Source organism: Miniopterus schreibersii (genome assembly GCF_964146895.1).
Source record: "Miniopterus schreibersii genome assembly, chromosome: 20".
NCBI classification, from domain to species: domain Eukaryota; kingdom Metazoa; phylum Chordata; class Mammalia; order Chiroptera; family Miniopteridae; genus Miniopterus; species Miniopterus schreibersii.
Window position 1 is genome coordinate 17,480,327 of NC_138122.1, and position 21,812 is coordinate 17,502,138.

Sequence of the window (21,812 nt, forward strand, 5' to 3'; positions counted from 1 at the left end):
TCTGTGGTGGTCTGTCAGAATTGGCCCCTACACCTCCTAGGACTCTGCACCAATGCCATAACCATAGTACTGCTCCATAAAGCAGTGTGTTAAACCTTGAGAAACAGAGAAACATCAAATATACTATTTTCAAATATTTACAATTTGTTTCAATGGCAAAAAATGTACCATCCATGGGTATATTTAAAAGTTGGGAACAAAAGAGTAACTTACTCTTCCTCTCAAAATCAATCCAGTTGACATGTGCTGATATTGTTGGTGCCATTTTCCAAAGTTGGATAAGCCCTGAAGTGGAGCCATGGTGTTCCCAGGCCCGGGCGGCCAGAAAACAAGAATGCAGGGGTCCTGGGTGCGGAGCTGTGCTGCCTGGTGCCAGGCACATGAGCTGTGTTGTTGATATACAGGAACATTTGTTTACATCACCAGCACAACACAGCTGCAGTAATTTTTCAAAAGGGCATCCAAAAACTATGTAGAATCCCTCCTGTTTCTTCTTGTGGCTGAAGAGAAACATTTAGTTGGTCTAACAGGTCTACTCTTTGGCAGCCCTCACCTCACGGGTGGGTAGGCACTGAGGGTCTGGGCCTGGCTACATTGCTGAGCTGCTTCTGCTGCCAGATGCAGAAATCAGAGGCGAAGCCAGTGGTTTCCATGCAATCACGGAAATCTCAGCACACGATGTCTGTTTTACATGCACTGCAGTAATCACAAGGGGCTTTGGCCCTGCATAGTTGCACAGAACATACTGCAAGTTTTGTGGGAACCTGGTCCGTGCTTGGCCATTTATTCCTGATAGGTCCCCTGCCCCTGTGCAGGCCCCCTCCCTGTCTTCCCAATGTGCTTAGGGACATGGTAGTTTTGCCTTTTAGTTTTAGTGACAGATAAAGTCACCACTTTGTTCTGGGGAAAATGATGTTTAATGATGCTGTCCTGTTACCTACCCTTAAAAACAGCCGTGGCTCATCTGTTCTTTTAGAAAGCCCCTTCCCTTCATTATTTGGGGGTAGGTTCGCCCAAGGTTGCTTGGTGGCTTGAGGAGACTGCTCTGTCTGTACCTCCTCCAGGCCCTGCTTACAGAAGCGGTGCTGAGAGGAGGGATGGGGTCTTGGTGGACGTGCGGATCTTCCCAGCCTGGCTCGGTCTGCTTGCTCTTACAGCTGGAGGAATACCTTCTCTTGCCCTCTCATCCAGTGGCCCCAAGGCGTCGAGCATACCTGTCCCTCTGTCCCTGGGCATGTAACCAGACACAGAGGAATTTCAGTGAAAACAAAGCAGATTATTCCTTGGGATGGTGGCCAAGCCAGGGAAGGGCCCTGGTGGGCCCAGGACGTCCTTTTCCTGCCTTTGCTAATGGCACAGTGGGAAAGCAGAGAGTTTCCTGAGCAACTCCCATTGCAAATAGCATTGTCCACTCAGTTCTTAAAAGGGAGGGGACCAAAGGGTGACAGACTGCCCCTGCGCGAGTTAGATATCCCACAGTCCAGCCCATAGAGCAGCTGTCTTGGGCGGCCCCCCTCTTTCTAGCTGGGTAACTGAGGCATAGGTGAGCTCGAGACCAGCCCAGGCTGGGAGCAGGGGGGCAGGGTCTCTAAGCTGGCCAGCTGCGGTGATGATGGGCTCTGAGGTTCCCTCTGTGCTCTTCACAGGGTTCATGCTCATCGGGAGTGACGTGAAGCTGAACAGCCCCTCTTCGCTCGTTGGCCAGGCCCTCACTGAGGTCCTGCAGCACCCGGAGCGTGCGCGGGATGCCCTGCGAGTGCTGCTGCACCTGGTAAGGGGATGGGGAGCCCTTACCCAGGCTCCCATGGAAAAGCCGCTGGACATGCACGAGAAGGGGGAGGCTGAATGGTTTCCATAGCACCAGGGCACATGAGCAGGTGGAGGGGACATTGTCCCCAGACGTGTGTGGGTCAAGCCAGTTGGTCCAAGCAGTGGGCACAACGTGTGATGTCACATAGATGGCTGCAACAGTCCTCACCAAGACCCTGGGGAGGAGTGATCTGGAGCAGGGGCCCACACCACAGCTATTTCTGGGCCATGTGGCTTTGGGCAAGTCACCTTGGTGCTCTGCGCCTTTATTTCTTCATCTGGAAGTGGGGATCAAACTTTAACTTTTCAAGGTTATTGCCAGGATTAGAAAGGTGAGTAGCTGGCACACAATAGGGTTCCAGTAGCAGAGAGATGGTATTTATAGTCAGATGACATTGTCCTTCCCCTAAGTTTAGTTGGAAGAGTCCAAGCCTGACCCTGACCTTGGCCAGCCAAGAGGGCCCATGACATTTTATATATATTTGTTATAATGGCAAGAAAGAGTGACATGAAACTTGATTCACCCTTCCACCTTGACAACCTGAAAGGCAGTTTCAAATAATTTAGAATTCTTAGCCTCCTTGGAGTTCTGCCCAAGACAGACCAGCCCAGGGGCCCACACCACATCCAAGCTCTTTCCAAACCCCATGCAAACAGCTGCCCCATGGCCACCTCACAGACATGTGCATGAGGGTTCTGTTCGTGCTCAGGAGGGTGGGCCCAGGGAAGTGCTTCACACAGGCCCTGGGATTGGGAAGTTTAGAGTCTGGAGGCTGGGATCTAGGTGGGCATGTGTAACCTGGAAACTTCTGACAGCTCTCAGGCCAGACTTAAGGTAGCCCACCTGCCTGCTCCAGGGTAGATGTGCCCACATGCCTTGAGAACTTACCTGCACCGGGAAACTGCAGAGCCCTTACGTTGCTCAGCACTGGGGCCCTTCTCAGGTCCCTGTCACTCCATCACCCTCCTCCTTGCAGCAGCTCCCAGACTTTTTTTTTTTTTAATACATCTTTATTGATTTCAAAGAGAGGACAGGAGAGGGAGAGATATGGAAACATCAATGATGACAGTCATTGATCGAGCCCGTGCACGTGGCCTGACCAGTAATCGAACCCCGATCGCCTGGATCCCAGGTTGACGCTCAACCGCTGAGCCACGCCCGGCCGGGCCCAGACTGCTTTTCTTAGATAACTGCCCTCTCTACCTGTTTGGCTTGCTTCTCTCTGGCCAAGTTGTGGAGCAAGAGCCAGGCCTCTCAGCTGCTTCCCATTTGGCCTTGAGGCTCCTCAGGCACATTTAAGGCTTTCTGTTCTTGGCTTTATCTGGTGTGACTACAGGGCCATAGGTCAAGTTCACCAGCCCTTATGTCCTTTTAATCATTCTGAGTGTGCAGTGTCTCCAAGGCCCACCCAGCCTGATGGACAGCCAGCTAGCTGGTCGTCTTGCCCAGGAACACTCATTTCTTGCAGCCTATGATGTCAACCTCCAGCAACAGGATATTTCACTGTAATAATAAAGTGTCAGGTGACATCTTGGAATGATTTTTCTGTCCCTCCAGTGATGGCACATGTGCCGCAGGGCACACAGCATCTCAGGATGGACTAAAGTTCTCTAGCAGCTGGCAGGGGAAGCCCTGAGGCAGTTGGGAGTGCTATGGTGGGCTCATGGAGAAAGTTAACATAGTAGTTACTTGATGGATTCAGCCCATGTGTCCCAGGCACCAGGTTAGGTCCTGAAAGGGGGGAGGACCACTTGATCACGGAAGAGGAGGTGCAGGTTCTGGAGGCCAGTGCTGTGGGGTGAAGGAGGAGTTGTATGAGGAAGGACGGGTACTGCCAGTCAAGGCCCCGGGAGGGGCATTGCTTGGTGTATGGGACAGTGGATGGGGGTCTTGAAGGTCTGAGAGTTTATCGTAGTCATGGGGAGCCATGCATAGTTTGGGCAGGCCCCTGACTTGAGATTGGCTTTCAGACAAATCACTTTAGTGTCTGTGGAGGAGGGCCTGGAACAGGCGGTGGAGGGTTAGGGGAGGGGCAGAACTCCTTGTTGCACCAGCCTTTGCTGGCTCTGATTATAGCATCTCTTCCCTCTGTGCCCTCCCTTGCAAGAAGCCAAGCCTTACGTAGCTGCAGTGTCATGGTCCTCAGGGCACGGTGCCCTACACTAGCTTCATACATGAGGCGTTTTGTTCCCCAAAGCCACTTGGAGAAACCAGGGCTGCCCCTGAGCAGAGCAGCGCCTCACTCCCCCTTCCCCTTCCAGGTGGAGAAGTCCCTGCAGCGCATTCAGAACGGGCAGCGCAACGCCATGTACACATCCCAGCAGAGTGTGGAGAACAAAGTGGGTGGCATCCCCGGCTGGCAGGCTCTCCTCACCGCTGTGGGCTTCCGGTTGGACCCCCCAGCCAGTGGCTTGCCTGCAGCCGTCTTCTTCCCAACCTCCGACCCAGGCGACCGGCTGCAGCAGTGCAGCAGCACCATCCAGTCCCTGCTGGGTGAGCCTCGGGCAGGGCAGGAGGGGCTGGCTGACTGCATGGGCAGAGGGGTGGGAGCTGTGGCCCGTGTACTCACGAGGTTGCTGGATCTCACAGCTGGGAAGGAGAGAGTGTCCTGAGAAATGGTAGAGCCCCACACCCAGACTTCCGATTTGGAGGAAACCAGTGCTCTTGACTTGATCTTTTTATCTGTAATGGCGAGGCATTCTTTGCATAGCAGGATGCTTCCCTGGCTCTGCCTCTTCCTGGGTGACATGAGGTAATGCTGGGCAAACAGCAGCTGCTATTATTTAATCAGCAACTTCAGATCTAAGAGCCATGCAGCCTCTCCAAGGTGAAGCGGGGTGCAGAAGCTCAGGGCTGTCCTTTGTGCATCACTCAGAGGGGTGATGTTGCCTCAGCAGCTGAGACGGGGTCCTGGGAATGTGACTGTGCACCTGGAGGACTGCAGCAGGGTCAGGACTGCCACCTGACCCCACCTACCTTTCTTGGAGACCATTCTCTGCTAAATCGACATGGATGTACAGGTCTGGCTGCCTGAAGACCACCAAAGCTGAGCATTTGGGGCTTTTTCTCCTGGGAAGGCAGCAGGACTGTGGGTGCAGAGGTTCCTCTGGATAACATCCATCTCCTTCTTGGTTTAGGTCTTCCCAACCCTGCCCTCCAAGCCCTCTGCAAGCTCATCACTGCCTCAGAGACGGGCGAGCAGCTCATCAGCCGGGTGAGTCAAGCCAAGACGGCTGAGCCTAGGCCTGAGGGCTGTGTCCAGTTGGAAAGAGAGTGACTTGGCCCTAAGTAGGAACCTGCAAAGGCAAAAGATGGGAGTAAAGAGAATATCTCTCCCCAGCACATGCTAGACACAGGGGAACTAAGTCCCAAGAACTTTAGGGCCTTCAGAGGACACTTAAGGGGCTGCTGTCACCTGTAATCTCAGGGCACTTCCTGAACTCTCCATTCAGTGGCCTCCTTCACCTTGTCATCCCACCCACCAGTTTTTCTGCTGACTGACAAGTGTTAAACAGCCACCTTCCCTAAGCCAGCAGGTATAGGGCCAGCCTGGCTACAGGTGTTCCAGTACTTACTCTCAGATCAAAGTATGAACTCCACTTGAAACAAAATAGCCACTAAGGCACAGCAGTGACCCCACACAACTCTATTTCAAGATACCACTTACCAGGTTTTTAAAAATGTGCTTTCTTTTAAGAAAATATAGATCTAATGTATCTGGAGGATTCTAACTCTCTGCACCATGTAGGCCCTTCCCAACTTGGTCTCAGATCTTCTGATCTTCCTACTGGCCAGAGGATCTGGCACATGCCCCAGCATGACAGCCATGTGTGAGGGCTTCTGGAGGGAGTAGCAACCGCTGAAGAGCACGGAGCAGTTTTCTCTGGTCATCCTTGTGTAATAATTTGAAAAAAACAAAAATATTATATATTTATCAGCAGATATCATTTTAAGCAGAAATATTTCTATGTGGAAATCAAGCTCCTCCATCTAGGATTAACCTCTGAAAACCTGAGTGGTGTCTGGAGTTTTGACATACCTGGGGTTGCTTCCAGCCTGGATTTGAACATAGCTCAGTGATCTGGCTCCTTTGTTAAGCGCCTACTCATTTTGTAATAAGTGTGTTACATCTGCTTTTGAATAGAATCAGGATGACACTTCTGGAATGTTGCATGTGAAAATGAACCCAGGTGGGCTAGAAGCCTATGCTCTACAAAAAGAGAAAGTGAGAATTACACTTGCAGCACAAGACTGAGAGTCTAAAAAGCCAGTTGCTTAATTTCTTGCCTTTGGTGGCAGTATAGGGACTTTCCACCTGATATCCTGCCTGGCCCCACGGAAGTGTCCTGGGCTGACCACTGTGGCTGGTGGATGGTAGACATTTCCTGAGTCACTGGAACTATGGACTTTGGTTTACAGAATGGCCTATTCATACCCGCTGTGCCCCTTCCCACTTGAGTCTGGCCTGCCCTGCTCCTCTCCTGGCAAGGAAGGGCAGGACCTGGCTGACCCTCAGCCCCTTGACCCCGGAGTGCTTCTGGCCTGGGTGTGGCTGTTCATTTTCCTGTGTGTCCCTGCTGACTCTTGCTCCTCTCCCCTCCCGGTCAGAGCCGCGGGCCTGGTGTGGCGCTTCCTAAAGCAGTGATCAGCTCGTGTTGCATAACAACCTGTGCTTGAGTCTAAACTGTCTTCTTTCTCTCTCTTTCTTTCTTTTTCTTATAATCTGCTGGCCGAAGGCTGTTAAAAATATGGTTGGAATGGTGAGTACTACTTTAAGTAGCAACTGTTGTCAGGTGAGCCCCTCAACCCACCCACCCCCGAGGTCCCCTTGGCATGTTCTGAGCTCAGTGCACACGTGCACATGCCAACACGCGCTCGGGCTGGGATGACCAGTGCCACTGGCTCAGATGGTCCATCCCCTTCCTCTGCTCTGGCTCCCTTTCCTGCTCAACCCTCTTGTGTTCTTGATATGACCTTTCAGTTCCATCGGAACAGCAGGGGCAGAAGCAACTTTAAGTGAGTGACACTGTGAGCCCACACGAGACCCCTGAGTAGTGTTCATAGTCAGGAAATCTGAAACACCAGGGCACTTCAGTGGGTCCTGTGGGTTGAGTGCTGAGGCTCTAGAGAGTAACCTGGGATTCCTCTTCACCATTTACCTCAAAATCATACGGATGATTGTAATTAAATAAACAAAAGAGGGAGATGACCAGGCCTATGACCCACCCCTCTTCTAGGCCTCAAGCCCCTTTCTTGCATTCAATAGCCCCACAGCGAGTGTGCTCAAGGGAAGACGTGAGGCTGGAAGCAGAAACCCTGACTGTGGGCCAGCCCATGACCTTTAACACCCCACTGCCCCTTGAGCTTCCCACAGAGAGGACAATAGGCATGAAGGCACTATACAGAGAATTTCATATGCTATACACATGTAAGGTCATTAGTGATGACAATACAGGTGACACAAGAATAACAGGTGGGCCGGAGGGGAAGTAAATGTTGGGAAGGAGCAAGAACTCACATGTTCCCCCTTACTCAGCTCCACCAGGTGCTGGTCCAGCTGCAGGCCTGCGAGAAGGAACAGGACTTTGCGTCGGCTCCCATTCAAGTCTCCATCAGCGTCCAGCTGTGGCGGCTCCCGGGATGTCACGAATTCCTGGCGGCTCTAGGTAGGACAGACTTCATTGGTTTCTTTAGTTCCATTTTTAAAAAATCTACTTTTCTCCTAATTTCTGTTGGGTAAAGTTGGTAGACTCTTAGGGGTTTTCTATCTTCTTAGATATTTTATTACTCAAAAACAGTTTCCTCAGAGGTTCTAATGCTTTAGTACAATTCCCAAATGGCCCCCCAGCTTTGTCCCATTTCCCTTATATTATGACTTCATGTTTCTCATTTGTAGTCATCATTTGAATATGAATCTGCTAGATTCAGTATTGTTGGGAGTCAGGCTGTGATTAAAAGTTAAGAAAAGAGTCATAAAACAATGGTTTTAATTTGTTTTCTATCACTCTCTACTGGAAACCGGGAGAACGGATACTATTGAAACCACTTAGATTTGACTGTGGGGACCTAGAACTACATGTACACGATCCTTGTTCAATCCAGGATGCTCACTTTTCATTTTTTAACACTGTGATTCTGCTGGGGCAGCTCCTGACATAACTCCATGGAGCCTGTAGGCTGCTCTCCTGCTTCGCTCGAGTGCCTGTGTAACTTGCTTGGGAGCCATTCACACCATAGCTTTTTTCAAACACTTGTTATGTGCTAGGCAGTGTTCTAGGCACTGGGGATGCAGCAGTGAGCAAAGGACAAAAGGCCCTGCCCTCTTAGTTTTCATTCTAGTGGGGAAGACGAACAGACAGTAACTACCTAATCTAAGGGAGGCACCTTAGAAGGTGAGGTGCACCGTAACAGAAGCAAGCATCCAAGTCCTAGTGATTGGCCTTGGGGGGGAATGGGGCAGATCTGGGGGGCCGAGAGGACATGGGAAGACCTCTGGTTTTTAACCTGAGAGATGGAGAACCTTTGGAGGATGACACAGCCTGAATTCACTGTTATAGGGACCAGCCATCAGACATGGCAGGGCAGCAAATCCTTAAAGAATTTTTCTTCTGCTGTGAGGCCCAGGTATTCAATATTGGACCATCTTTTCTAACCCATTTTGTAGATGACCTTTCCCAGCCCACCTCAACTTAGTGCTGGCTCCATTTGTTTTTGACCCACAAAGCCCCTGCCGCTACATCCCCTGTGAACCGACACTTTATTGTCCTTTATGATTTGTACTATTTGTTTTCCTGTGGACTTAAAGCAGTCTTCTTGGTGTAAACATAGTAAATTTATATCTAAGTAAAAGTGGTCAGTAGCAAATGGAGCAAGAGTGAGAAAGGCCAGGTCTATACCCAGGATGCATCTCTTTTCACTTCCATGACAGGCTGTAGGGCTAGTGTTGGGGCAGTGACACAGGTGAGGTGAGAAGATGAAGCTAAGACCTTTCTTTATAAAGGAAAAGCTCTTCCTCACACAGGACATAAGTCTCCCTTGGGTGTGGGTGTGACCGAGCGAGCCCTCCTCACCTGTGAAGTGGATGTTTTGATGCCCTTTGCCAGGTCTGTCACTGGCTCTCTGGTCCTGGGGTTGTGGGTCATTTTCACTGATGTTCCTCTACTTCTCTGTACTTTCCAAATTCCATTGATACTCAAGGGGTCAGTCGCTATGCACATACTTATAATTTTCAAATTCTCTGGACTGAGATTGCGAGGGAGGAAGTGAGGAGTCTCTGCAGGCCAGGCATCTAGAGAGGTGGCTCTCTCATTCCAAGGGCTCCAAGGCCCCACGAGACGCCCCCTTTCCGGCCCTCGACTTTAAGCACATGCCATCACAACCCATCACAGGGCTGTCTGTTCTTTAGAGGACTCAGTTCTATTGGAGCAACCAATTAAATCATTTTGGCAAAAGTAGAGGTTTCTTTGCAAATTAATACATTACATTTACATTAATTTGTTTTTAAATGCTGAGTTCTCTGAGACATCCCTGTTGCTTTCAGGCACTGTTTGGATTCAGAGAGGAGAATGTTCCATAGCAACCAGAATGGTGACTCCTTGAGTAACCCTAATTCTCAAAGGAAAGACAGTGTCACACCAGTGTCAGAGCCCTTCAGGAAGAATAAAATATAGACATGGACAGATTTCTCCTTTAGTAGCTACTCTGCCATGAAATGCATAGCATGCCGACATGGCAGCATTACAAAGGACAGATCCCTGTCACTGGAACATTGTGAGATCAGAGGAGGGGAAGGGCCTGGTATCACAGGGCCTGTAACTCAGCCTTCAGCACCAAGTGTTTGTGCGGTTTCAAGTGGAGCTTAGTGATCTGCTGAGGAGGCTGAGTAAAGATTCTTCAGGCCCTACCTTCTTGCTTGGTGGTGCCTTTCTGTGGACACAGCCCTTCATCACAGGGTGTTTGGCTTCTTCCTCCTGAGTTCTTCCTGGGGCGATGTACTGGGTGCCTCTGCAACATCTCTTAATAAGTCTGAGCGCTGTGGCAATAACTCATTAGCCAGCCTCTGGCTCCAGAGGCTCACACCCTTTGTTGTGCCTGTTCCAAGTCTCAGTAAAACCCCTAGACTTAGGGAGGAGCCCCTCCTGGGCTTTGGCAGAGTGGAGTCCCTGCAGGGTGGTTCAGCCAAGATAGCAGATTCTCCACCATCGCAGACAGCTCATTCCAAAGCCCTCAGTGGTGGACACTGAGCACGTCTGAAGACATCGTCCTTACCCTTGAGAAGCTTCCACCGTCCCACACACCAGCTTTACATATTGGACCCAAAGCCAAAGACAGTGGCCAGTTTTTGTCCTGGACAGACTCCCTTAAGTGGACGGTTCTACAAAAGAATGGAGAAAACATGTTAATGAGCCTTACTACTAATTCCAACCCTCAGCTCTCAAGAAGGGAATTCAGGCAGGAAAGCAGCGTGCTCTATGAAGGGGCAAAGGGAGCCCCAGGTGGGGCACTTGCTGAGGGGCCTGTGGGGGTTCCCATGACACTGTATGAGGAACCCTACAACTCTCATCCTTTTCAGCTTATGGAATCTTCCCTAAGGAAGATGTTTATACCCTTTGTTCCTCTAGGTTTCGATCTCTGTGAAGTTGGTCAGGAGGAAGTAATCCTGAAAACCGGGAAACAAGCCAGTCGAAGAACCATGCACTTTGCACTCCAGTCCCTACTCGCCCTTTTCGGTAAGAGCTCTGCCCAGTGCCCCTGGGGTCAGACACAAGCCCACCTAGCAACATTTTGGGAAGGGGAAAGAAATGTGGTGAAGTGTTTTTGTGTGTGTATGTGTTAGGGATTGTTCAAGAGCCATAAACAAAAACTCTCTGCTCTCATGGAAAGTACAGTTAAAATACATGTCCTGTATTAGGTGAGGTGCTGCCAAGTGCTATGAAGAAAACAAGCAGAATATACGAGACTAGAACATGAGAGGGTGGCTGCAGAGCAGACAGAATAGGGAGGAGCGGTGCTCAGGTCACTCAGGCCTGGGAGGGACACCTGCCTGCCTGCCTGACCTTCTCAAAGAGCCAAACTGGTGCTTGCTTCGGCAGCACATATACTAAAAGGACCAAACTGGCTGCAGCATGAAGACAAAATGCTGGTTCAGAGGGTAGCCATGGTTTGAAGGCAGAACCAACAGGGTCTGCTGAAGAATGTGTGTCAGACAGAAAGAGAGGATCAAAAGTGATAGGTACCCTGTATTTTGGAACAGCTGCCAGAAGGGACTACCTTTTGCTAAAACCTTGAAAGTGGCAGAAGGAATGAGTTTGAGTTTCACCTTGGACATACTCAGTTTCATTTTGTTTTTAATCCTCGCCCGAGGATATGTGTTTTTATTGATCTGAGAGAGAAACATCGATTAGTTGCCTCCAATACACGTCCCAACTGGGGATCAAACCTACAACCTAGGTATGTGCCCTGACCGGGAATTGAACCTGCAACCTTTTGGTGTCCAGGACGATGCTCCAACCAACTGAGCCACCCAGCCAGGGTGGACATACTACTCAGTTTTGAAGTATCCGTTAGGCACCTACATAGGCAGCTGGTTATACGAGTTTGGAGTTCAGGGAGAAGCCATGGTGGAGATAATACCATGGGGCATCATACAGGTCCAAGGGGAAGAGGGCTGAGTCCGGTGAGCACACCGGGGTTCAGAGGTCACAAAGATGAGGAGGGGTCTGAGAAGGAGCCATCATAGAAGGCAGGGTGCCACTGACTATGCAGAACTGAACTGTGAACACTGATGTGGTAGCATGGACATCACTGGTGACCTTTACAAGAACTGGGAGGACAAAAGCCTGAATGGAGCTGGGAAGACAAAGTGGGAAGAGAGACTGTGGAGAGTGACTCCTGAGGAGGCTGCTGGAATGTGCAGTGATGGGGCTGGAGCTGGAGGGATGGTGGGTTTGGTTCTAGGACGGGGACATCACAGATTGCCCAAAGGCTCCAGTCAGAGCAGGAGCAGATGTGGGGTCCTAGGAGATAGGGGGCAGAGTGGAGAGTGCATGGTGGTCAGCTGCAGGGCTGTGGGGTCTCCTAGGGTGTTTCTGTCCCTAGGAGACAGAAAAAGAAAAGATTTCCTTTTTCTAATAGGACTGTGTTTCTCAGGATTATAAGATGAGTTCAAGTTGTATATAAGTAGCACTTGTATAATTCTCTGCTAGCTTCTATGCATATAAAGAAGAAAAATCAAAACCATGTAGAATTCTAACTGCCCTCTGGGCGCATACGTTTTGTCTTAGATTCTACAGAGCTGCCCAAGCGCCTCAGCCTTGACAGCTCATCTTCCCTGGAGTCCCTGGCCTCAGCCCAGTCTGTCTCCAATGCCCTGCCCTTGGGCTACCAGCACCCTCCCTTCTCACCCACCGGTGCAGAGAGCATCGCCTCAGACGCCATCTCTGTGTACAGTCTGAGCTCCATTGCCTCCTCAATGAGCTTTGTCTCTAAGCCTGAGAGTGGGTCAGAAGGTGGGGGCCCCCGAGGACGGCAGGACTACGACAGGTCCAAGAATGCTTACCCACAGCGATCCACCCTGCCTCGGAGCCAGCTGTCCCCCCAGACCCGCCCTGCAGGCAGCAAAGAAGAAGAAGAATATGAAGGGTTTTCCATCATCAGCACTGAGCCTTTGACAGCTTACCAAGAAAACAGAAAGACAGGCTTCTCACCAGATCACAAACAATCCCGAGGAGGTACAACTGGAGGTGTGAAAGTTTCAATAAGCTCCAAGGGGAGCATAAGCACTCCAAATTCTCCAGTTAAAATGACTCTGATTCCCAGCCCAAACTCACCCTTCCAAAAGGTTGGAAAACTAGCAAGTTCAGATACGGGAGAATCAGACCAGTCTAGCACAGAAACAGACAGTACCGTGAAATCCCAAGAAGAAAGCAACCCAAAGCTTGATCCACAAGAGTTGGCCCAGAAAATTCTAGAGGAGACACAAAGTCATCTTATTGCAGTGGAGCGTCTTCAAAGGGGTGGCAGTCAGACCAGTAACAACCCAGAAGATGGCATTTCCATGCCAAATAACGCTGCCATCTTCAGAGCGTCAGAAACAAGTGCGTTCAGCAGGCCTACCCTCTCCCATCAGAAGAGTCAGCCATCACCAATTACTGTTAAACCAAAGCCCCCAGCCAGAAGCTCATCCCTGCCCAAGGTGAGTTCAGGATATAGCAGCCCCACCACCTCGGAGGCGTCCATCAAAGACAGCCCAAGCCAGCACAGCGGCCGGCCATCCCCTGGCTCTGACTCCCAGACTTCCCTGACTGACCAGCCTCTCTTCAAACTGAAGTATCCCAGCTCTCCTTACAGTGCCCACATTTCCAAATCACCAAGGAACATGTCCCCAAGCTCAGGCCATCACTCTCCTGCTGGTAGTGCACCGTCCCCAGCTCTCTCCTATTCCTCAGCTGGTTCCGCTCGCTCAAGTCCAGCTGATGCTCCCGACATAGACAAACTGAAAATGGCAGCCATTGATGAAAAGGTGCAGGCTGTGCACAACCTGAAGATGTTCTGGCAGAGTACACCCCAGCATTCCACAGGACCCATGAAAATATTCCGGGGGACCCCTGGAACGATGACTTCCAAAAGAGATGTCCTCAGTCTATTAAATCTGTCACCTCGGCACAACAAGAAGGAGGAAGGAGTAGACAAGCTTGAGCTCAAGGAGCTGTCTTTGCAACAACACGGAGAAACACCACAAAAAGCCCCTCCCAATGGACACTGGCACAGTGAGACCACCACGTTGAGCACGCTGCCACTGCCCGCCAGCCCTCCTGCTGCAGCTCCCACACGCCCTTTGAGACTTCCTTCTGGAAACGGCTACAAGTTTCTGTCCCCAGGAAGATTTTTTCCTTCCTCCAAATGCTAAAGCATCTTTATGCCCAGTGACTCAGAGTGCAGCAGCCTTGCAGAGGATCTGTTGTTCACTCGGCCTACTCCCTTGTCTGAGTGCAGTCACCCCACAAAGCCACCAGCCACCTCACGAAGGGTGCACTCCAGGCAAGGGGCATTACCATGCCCAGACACCACCACACAACACAGCTGGTGGCTTCTCTGGGACTCGGGGCCAGATTTACCAAAATCCAGGACTTCTGTGGGATTGGTACAGGAGGCTCATGGAATTTCCTACACACTTCACCAAATGTTTACCTTTGAACTCTCTGCTTCTCATCTTTGACATGATTCTTCAACAGGATTTTTGTATTAAAAATGGTCATGGTTCTGGGGTGGGGAGAGGAAAGGGAGCACATATTTTGCTAAGAGGTATATATGCAGTACCTTTTATACACAGAAATTCAAATAGGCTTTTTTAAGGCTTTCAGGTGCTGGTTGGGGGTGGGATATATAAAATCTCTCTAACTTGAATTCTACATGAAAATGTTATATTAGCCAAAAACAGAATAATGGTTTTAAAAATGCCAATGATTTGAAATTAAAATATAGCAATTTTGGTCTCATGATATTGTAATATCACAGTAACAATGCAATAATTCACATCGAAACAGTGCTTCCATCCTGAACTCAGCTTTGTCGAGCTCTACAAATGTCCTTGGGGCCCACTGTCAACCAAACTTGAATTTTCTTAAAAAATTTATGTAACTCGGATCCAGGCATTTTAGAACTATGCAATTGTGATTTAAAATGCAACTTTGTGCTTTTAAAACGTTACTGACCTTTTTTGTACGTGGATAAACAACTTGGTTTTATTATCAATAGTACTTTGCATTTATAGCTGTTATTTTTTAAAGCTCAAAAAGTTTTTTAAAATATCAAATTTTGAATAGTCATCAATAAGTAATTATCAAACTTTGGGATGGAAAGACTGAAATTATTATTTCCTTATAGGAAACAAACAAACAAAAATCCTCTGGCTAACTAGATTTAACCAGAATCTAGCCTTCCAGCTCCTATTCCCTTTATTAGCTGCTTAATTTTTTTCTCTTTTCCCATCTCCAGGCCTCTAAAACCACTTCTAACTCTGTTGGCAGGTTCCCACAATTCCAGCACCCCGGGTCTGTGAGCTACACAGGGACCCTAATCTTAGCCGTGACCAGCTCCCCTTGCTTCTGCGTCTGAAGGACAAGCCCCTTCCCTTCCCACAGAAGGCTTTAATGTCCATAGCCTGAGAAATGGGGCCTTTGCTAGGATTTACATCCAAATATTGAATAGGGAGAAACAGATATCCCTGAAAGTACTGTCACAGAAAACAAAGGTGGACTTTTCCTACAGCTGTGACAGGGCACTGAAAAGTTTTGCCAGCTGGGAGGAGACGAAAGAATAGTCTAGGGAGGGGTAACCATTAACACATTTGAATAAAGAAATGAAATGCTGAAAATCACATTAGTACTAAGTTTAGGTGGAGAATTTAAAGAAGCCTCTCTTAGGTAATTCTAAAATGAAAAGCCTGCTATCCTCACTGTGAGGGTATATGTATATCACACAAAGGTGGGCTTGGCCCAGGACACCAGCAATACAGGGAGTGAACATGAGCAGCCTGGCAGGAGGGACACTAACATCAAGACCCACAAGGGAGAGTTTTTAACCTTGGGTAGGATCTTGCTTTATAAACATACACTGACCACTCGCCCTGTTCCTCAGTGTTCTCTGGAAAGAGGAATGGATAATATTTATTCAATTTGTGCTCTTCTCTGCCATGCCATACAGGTTTTCGCACTTAACCCAATAGTCATGCTGACAAAAGCAAACAACAAGGATGTCCCATTCTAACCCTGATGTAACACTGGAAGAGAAATACTTTATAAAGCAAGCAAGCAATTATGAGGTTGTCTTTATAGGGAAAAAAATAAATGGTAATAAAAGTACTAGTGTAGCAAATGAAAGCCAAGTTTATAGCACTGTGCATTAGATAGCAAAATGAGGTCCTCAATAATGAAGACTGAACCTCACAGTAAATTTCTGAATCCATACGTAGATAGTTGGGCTGTTCCTTTCCCAGCAAATCTCAGCCTCAGCCTCTTTCCCAAGTGCCAAGGAGCCCTGGAGGAAAGGCCTGGGGTCTGTGCTCCGTCTGTGAGGACGAGAGTGCTGCCCCATTTGCCCACCTCTAGCACATGCCCTCCACCACCAGACCGCTTCCCAGGGTTATCAAGCCAGCTAGGAGGATTTGTGGACCCTAACCTGGTTTTAGTCCTACGTACATTGTTGTTATAAGTCTCATGTTGAAAAGCCAAATGGTATGTGTGTGTTTCTGTTCTAGATATAAGCTTCAATGAAGGAAAGCTAAGACGATAAAATAATAGGACCAAATTAAAAATCACGGTAGAGTCATCACTTCTTTATGTTTATTGTCAGTCTTGGTATTTTCTACATGAGTGAAATGGATGTAAAATTAGAGTGAAATTTTCAGGCTACACTGAAAAAAGTATGCACTTAAAAATTATGTGAGATTGTATAATTCACAGATTTCTTTGTACAGATCAGGAATTGGCAAACTACAACCCACAGGCTAAATCTGGTCAGAGGTGTGGGTTTTTTTTGGTGTTTTTTTTTAAACATATCTTTATTTCAGAGAGAGGAAAGGAGGGGGGGAGAGAGAGATAGAAACATCAATGATGAGAGAGTCATTGATCGGCTGCCTAGCCTGCAACCTGGGCAAGTGCCCTGACTGGGAATCGAACCCCGATCTCCTGGATCCTAGGTCGATGCTCAACCACTGAGCCACGCCAGGCCGGGTGGAGATGTGGTTTTTTTATAGCCATGAGCTAGGAATGAATTTTACATTTTAATGGTTATCTAAATACCTACATAATAATCTTGATTTTGCCTCTTGGCCCACAAAGCCTAAAATATCTAAATACCTGGTCTTTTAAGAAAGTTTGCTGACTCCTGGTATAAATAACAGAAAACACAATTAGAATAATGTGTTGTTTCTACAATCTAGGGGAAGTGAGTGTCAGGTTATGGACAAAATTGATTGGTATGCATGAGAACCCTGAGCCACATGGATAGAAGCGAAGGACACGTCTATAGTCTTTGGCCCTTTGTTTCACTTTGGATGTGGGTAAAATTTACAAAAATATTTTTCCTACTCCATATGCAGATACCATCAGATACAATTCTTTTTCAGCTCAGGAAACTGGAATGCCCTGCCCCTACTGTACTCCATCAGATGCAAATATACTGAACACAAGCAATAAAATCTCCCTTTCCTAGAAACTTTGGTATGACCACAAAACAAGGTAGTAGTAGACTCTATCTTAATTCTCACCAGTGAACTACTCAACTACTTTGCCAGTTTTAACTATGTCAAAATACCTAGATACAATTGGATACTAAAATTTAATTTTGATTCACATTAGTGTGTAGTAGAATGAAAAAAATCTCTCACATCCATCCCATTTGAAAAAAATCATGGTCCACACTGATACTTGCTGGGTCTCAGCAGAAGACCAGGTGCTGCACATACTGTCCCTATCCTGACCTTGTCTGTCCCAGTGACTCAGTAGGTGATCACAGTAGCAAGTCTCAGTATGGTGCCTGCCTGTCCCGCCACCTCCCATCACAAGAATTGTCACTTTGTTAGTTTCAGTTCAGGCTGGAAAAAATACCACACAGTAATCTGGTTTGCTTTTAATAAGTAGGCAGAAAGTGAAAACTGTATAATATTTCATCACATATTTTGTTGTTTTATCTAAAATGATTGTACATGTAGTTTGTGAACTGGGCCCTTGTTTGTGCCAGAACCTTCAAAGATGTTCCATGTAAAGGACACATGGGGTCACCTCTCCCTTCCTCAGACCCCTTCCCCACTTGGCACTCACACCCCTTGTATGCAGAGTTAGCCATCTTTGGCCTATGTGGACATTTTTGTAAATTACAGTTTCCAGATGGCATTAAACTTTTTATATTATGAAATTTATCATGTAAAAAGAACTTCATATTTTTATTGAGATTGCTAAGGCACTTGGCCTTCCTTTGTGATTTCAGTGTCTATTAAAGCATGAGTTCCCTCGGTTTTAAGTGCTGTATCTGAATCATTTTCTATACACAAATCACACTTTCTAGATGTCTTTGCTGTGTCATTAATGAGCCTGTATCTCTCTCTGGAGGTTTATCCTTATAAATACACTGGACCCTCACTTTTACCAGGAAGAGAGCCAGAGAGAGCGCACAGTGGAGCCAACCTGCATGCACGTTTCTCCAGCCCCAAGGCACTAGGTACTTGCTAGTGGGTGGTTATTTAGATGCTAAATGCTTCTGATCTTCTGTGATTATACTTGGAGGACTAGAAAATTCCACAGTTGTATAAGTATTTAGATAAAACTAAACAGAGTTCATTACAACCAGGTCCCTGTATCTAAAAACTTCCAAGGGAAGTATTTCATAAAGAAGGAAACCAATCCTGAGAAAGGGAGGGAACAACAACAAAACTATTTTAAAAGTAAGACAAACATAAAGTAAGATGAAAGAAACAAATAAAATTACCAATAATCACAAATTTCAGTGAACTAAAAAATCAAAAAGGAGACTGACAGATGATAATAATATGCTACATGCTCTTTAAGAAACTATGCTCTTTGGAAAAAAAGTTACCAAAGCATAAGGCCCCAAAAGGCTGACAGTAAAAGGATCAGCAAAATAGATATTAAAGTAAAAGGCACTAATAAAAACAAAGAAGACTCATTTTCTAATGTTTCAAAAATACTTAGCAGAAAGGCAAAATTCTAAATTTGTGTGCAGATAACCATATAGCTTTAAAATTCATAAAGTAAAAATGTTCAGAACTACAAGTTTAGAAAACTACACTACCATAATTGGAGATTCTACCCTCTACTCTCAATTAGTGACAGATGATACATAAAAATTTAGAAAGCATATGGTAGGTTTAAACAAATTCAGCAAACAGGCTTATGAAATGGAGGAAACCTGGTCTCTGATAGTAAATCTACTCTCTTCACAAGCACACATGGAGTATTTTATGAAAAGAGACCATGTACAGGCCACATAGCAAGTCTCAGCAAATACTGAGGAATCAGTGCAATTGCCACCATTTCTGCTACATGCTACTTTCAGGACACACATATATAGTATCTAACAGCTTAAGAATAAAATTAACTTAAAATCCCATGAAAGCTGATGGGATACAGTTAAAGTGGCATTTTAAAGAAAAATGTATAGCCTTAAATGTTTATATTCAAGGGTGGTAATATTCAAAATACATAACTGTATGAGCCCCAGCCAAGGACTGCCCATCCTAAGCAGCAGCGCTATGACGCTAGTGTACTGGTGTACATTAGGAAAGGGTGATAACCGAGCTAGGTGACCAATCCAAAGAGTTAGCAAAACGGCAAACCCAGAGAGAAAAGGAGGAGTAAGAACAGTCAGAAATTAAGAAAATATAGAAGATCAAGAAGGGCAAAGTTTGCCAAAAAGACAAAATATACTAATTATTGGGAAGGTTGTGTGTGTGTGTGTGTGTGTGTGTGTGAGAGAGAGAGAGAGAGAGAGAGAGAGAGAGAGAGAGAAAGAGAAAAGTGGGTATTGCTAAAGATGTAGCATGACTTAAAAAGAAAATACTAAGAACAATTTTATGCTCATAGATGTAAAAAATGCAAAATAAGACCTAATATGGTGTTGGCATACAAACATAGTTGTGATATTTAGAAATGCAAGGAATGCTGGACCTTAGCTGCAGGAGAGTGGTGCCCTGTCAGGGAGGGAAGCCATGGTATTAGAATCAGGAGCTGCATATAAGTAACTATATACAACTTGACTTATTCACAGATATGAATTATTTCATAATAAATTTAAGAATGAATGAATGGCCTAGAGAGAAGGCAGCTCCCAAGAGCCTCCCTGACCTGCATGTTGCATGCAACACCCCAGGTTCCCTCCCTCACTGAGAGGGTTCAGGCTGGAGCCCACATTGCCAGGGTGTATCACTGCCCACCTCACTGTCCACAGCAGAGTGTATCCCCAAGTGCCCAGGGCTTCCTCAATGTCATGGCCCTCTAGCTGAGGGTCAGATATGGACCTCAGAAATATCATTTTGCTTCTATCATGGCAAAGAAGTCAGGGTGGGGGGACATTGGTGGCAGGGAGATGGGACACACATGTACTCCCCCAAGTTCCCAGCCTCCCCGTGTAGTCAGTCACTGCAATGTGGGGCTCCTTCTTTACTGCAGCCCAGCCTAGGCACTGCCAACTGAGACAGATGCAGGGAGGGTGTGGGGTAAGAACATTAAAAATAATAAATGAAAAGTATCATTAGCAACTATACAGCAATAAATTTGATTACATACACTTTTAGGATAAAACTATTAAAAGTTCTGGTACAAGCAAGAAAACTTAAACGGAAGCCCATGAAACCGAAATGGTAATCACAACAACTTGTCCTTTACCCAACTCTCCAAAGAATACAGGCCCAGATGGTTTTCATGTATTTCACCAAACTCATAGGCCAGGTAATCTCTCTCTTTCATACTGTTTAAGGAAATACAAAAAATAAAAGATGTTCAAATAATTTCATGGTGTTTTTCTTAATTCTAAGATCAATAATATAAGAACACAGTAGGTCCATTTCATTTATGAACCTGGACAAAAGTCCTAAATAAAATATTGCCCCTTCAATCCCTGTATTTTTAAAACTAGGAAAACAGATTGAACGTGAGTTACTGGGTGGAGCCCTGGCCCTAAGGGGCATCTATAAACACATTCACATATGGAAAACTAATAAGCACTAAGTAATGGAGAACATAACTTCCCTGAGAACTGGAGTAGCTGAATTCTATGGTTTATACCGTAACTAGACAAGAAGTAAATCTATTATACTACTACAAGCACAATGCAATATATATATCAATGTAAAGGAAATTCCAACCAGTTCTACCAGTTCTCAAGAAACAATATAAGAGCTAGACCCTGCTATTACTGTTAAAGTAGAATCTGACTTCAGTACAATAATCTATAGAGCAAATCTAAGGATGCAAGGTTAACACAGAGCTATACAAGGATTTATGAGCACAACAGAGTGGTCCTTATTACCTTAGGAAATACAATTTATGTTCTCGGTTACTGCTAAAGAATTTGCATATCCAATTGTGGAATACATGTTTTGTTACGTGCTTCCCTGGAAGGACAGAATGGCCCTTAAAGAAGATTTGGTTATGTGCTTGAGGACCTCATTTGATAGCTAATACAAAAGACATGTAAGTAGGACAGCTCTGAGCTACTGCAGCTGCTTTTTAGTGTTAACATTCTAATGCTTTATTTATAGTCACTTTGTTTTGTTGTTTTTAATCTCAGAATTTCTGGATAGGGACCACAGCTTGGTACCTTTCTCAATTTAAAGCCTTTCTTCGACTTCCCCATTGAGTACACATGCTTACAGCCTCTAATAATACTAAATAATGGCAAACAGCAGGAAACTGACAGGCTAATGCTGCATCCACTCCAGCAAATGAGGCCAAAACATCTGGGTCCAAATACATTAAAGGACATGTAGGCATTAAGGAAACATTTTGCCTCTCAAATGAATTTACATCCAATCTCAAAATATTTATTAAATTTGTAGCAACTGTGCATTTGAGCTTCAGGGAACAATAATATTCTTAAAGATATAAATATTTTCAATATATTAAGTAAAAAGTTTTATGATTCTAAGTAACTTTATGTCCCAGCAGCAGAACTCGGACTTTACCCTTTTAGTTAACTGGGTAAATGAATTTGATTTCTAATCTGCCTGGCAGCATTTGGCCAAAGTCTGATTTTTTAATACAGAGCTTTCTGAAATACGGAGCCACTTTCTTTTTGTACCAAAAATGCAAAGAGGCAATTCTTATTTATTTCAAAAGTGTTTCATTCCATAAATATTTGCTGAAGGTTTGTGATAAATAGAACATAGTCAATAAGCAATAAATAAGCAGAAAAACGATAAATAAGCAGAAAAACGATAAATAAGCAGAAAGTTAAAATAGGTGTTAAAAAGTCCATAAAACAAAGC

The 21,812-nt window shown here is 46.2% G+C and overlaps 1 protein-coding gene and 1 long non-coding RNA gene across 9 annotated transcripts in view; one reads left to right on the forward strand and one right to left on the reverse strand.

Moving 5' to 3' along the window:
* Window positions 1-17,824, forward strand: part of TTC28 (tetratricopeptide repeat domain 28) — a 463,914-nt gene extending 446,090 nt beyond the window's left edge. For 5 of the 6 annotated variants that reach the window (XM_081123100.1, XM_081123101.1, XM_081123103.1 and 2 more), the window contains 7 exons: window positions 1,647-1,771; window positions 4,072-4,303; window positions 4,948-5,024; window positions 6,547-6,570; window positions 7,347-7,476; window positions 10,432-10,539; window positions 12,094-17,824. In XM_081123100.1, the coding sequence (XP_080979226.1) occupies window positions 1,647-1,771; window positions 4,072-4,303; window positions 4,948-5,024; window positions 6,547-6,570; window positions 7,347-7,476; window positions 10,432-10,539; window positions 12,094-13,718 (2,321 nt within the window). In that variant the 3' untranslated portion in view covers window positions 13,719-17,824. The remainder of the gene's footprint in view (window positions 1-1,646; window positions 1,772-4,071; window positions 4,304-4,947; window positions 5,025-6,546; window positions 6,571-7,346; window positions 7,477-10,431; window positions 10,540-12,093) is intronic. The other variant, XM_081123102.1, reaches the window with a different exon arrangement.
* The window catches only part of LOC308549934, a 33,449-nt gene continuing 14,448 nt past the window's right edge, over window positions 2,812-21,812 (reverse strand). The window contains exons 2-6 of one of the 3 annotated variants that reach the window (XR_013997816.1): window positions 9,715-10,184; window positions 7,329-7,472; window positions 5,850-6,020; window positions 5,478-5,702; window positions 2,812-5,106 (exon numbers count right to left, since the gene is read on the reverse strand). This is a non-coding gene — a long non-coding RNA (uncharacterized lncRNA). Of the gene's footprint in view, window positions 5,107-5,477; window positions 5,703-5,849; window positions 6,021-7,328; window positions 7,473-8,880; window positions 10,185-21,812 lie in introns of all 3 variants that reach the window. The other 2 variants (XR_013997817.1, XR_013997818.1) reach the window with 2 other exon arrangements.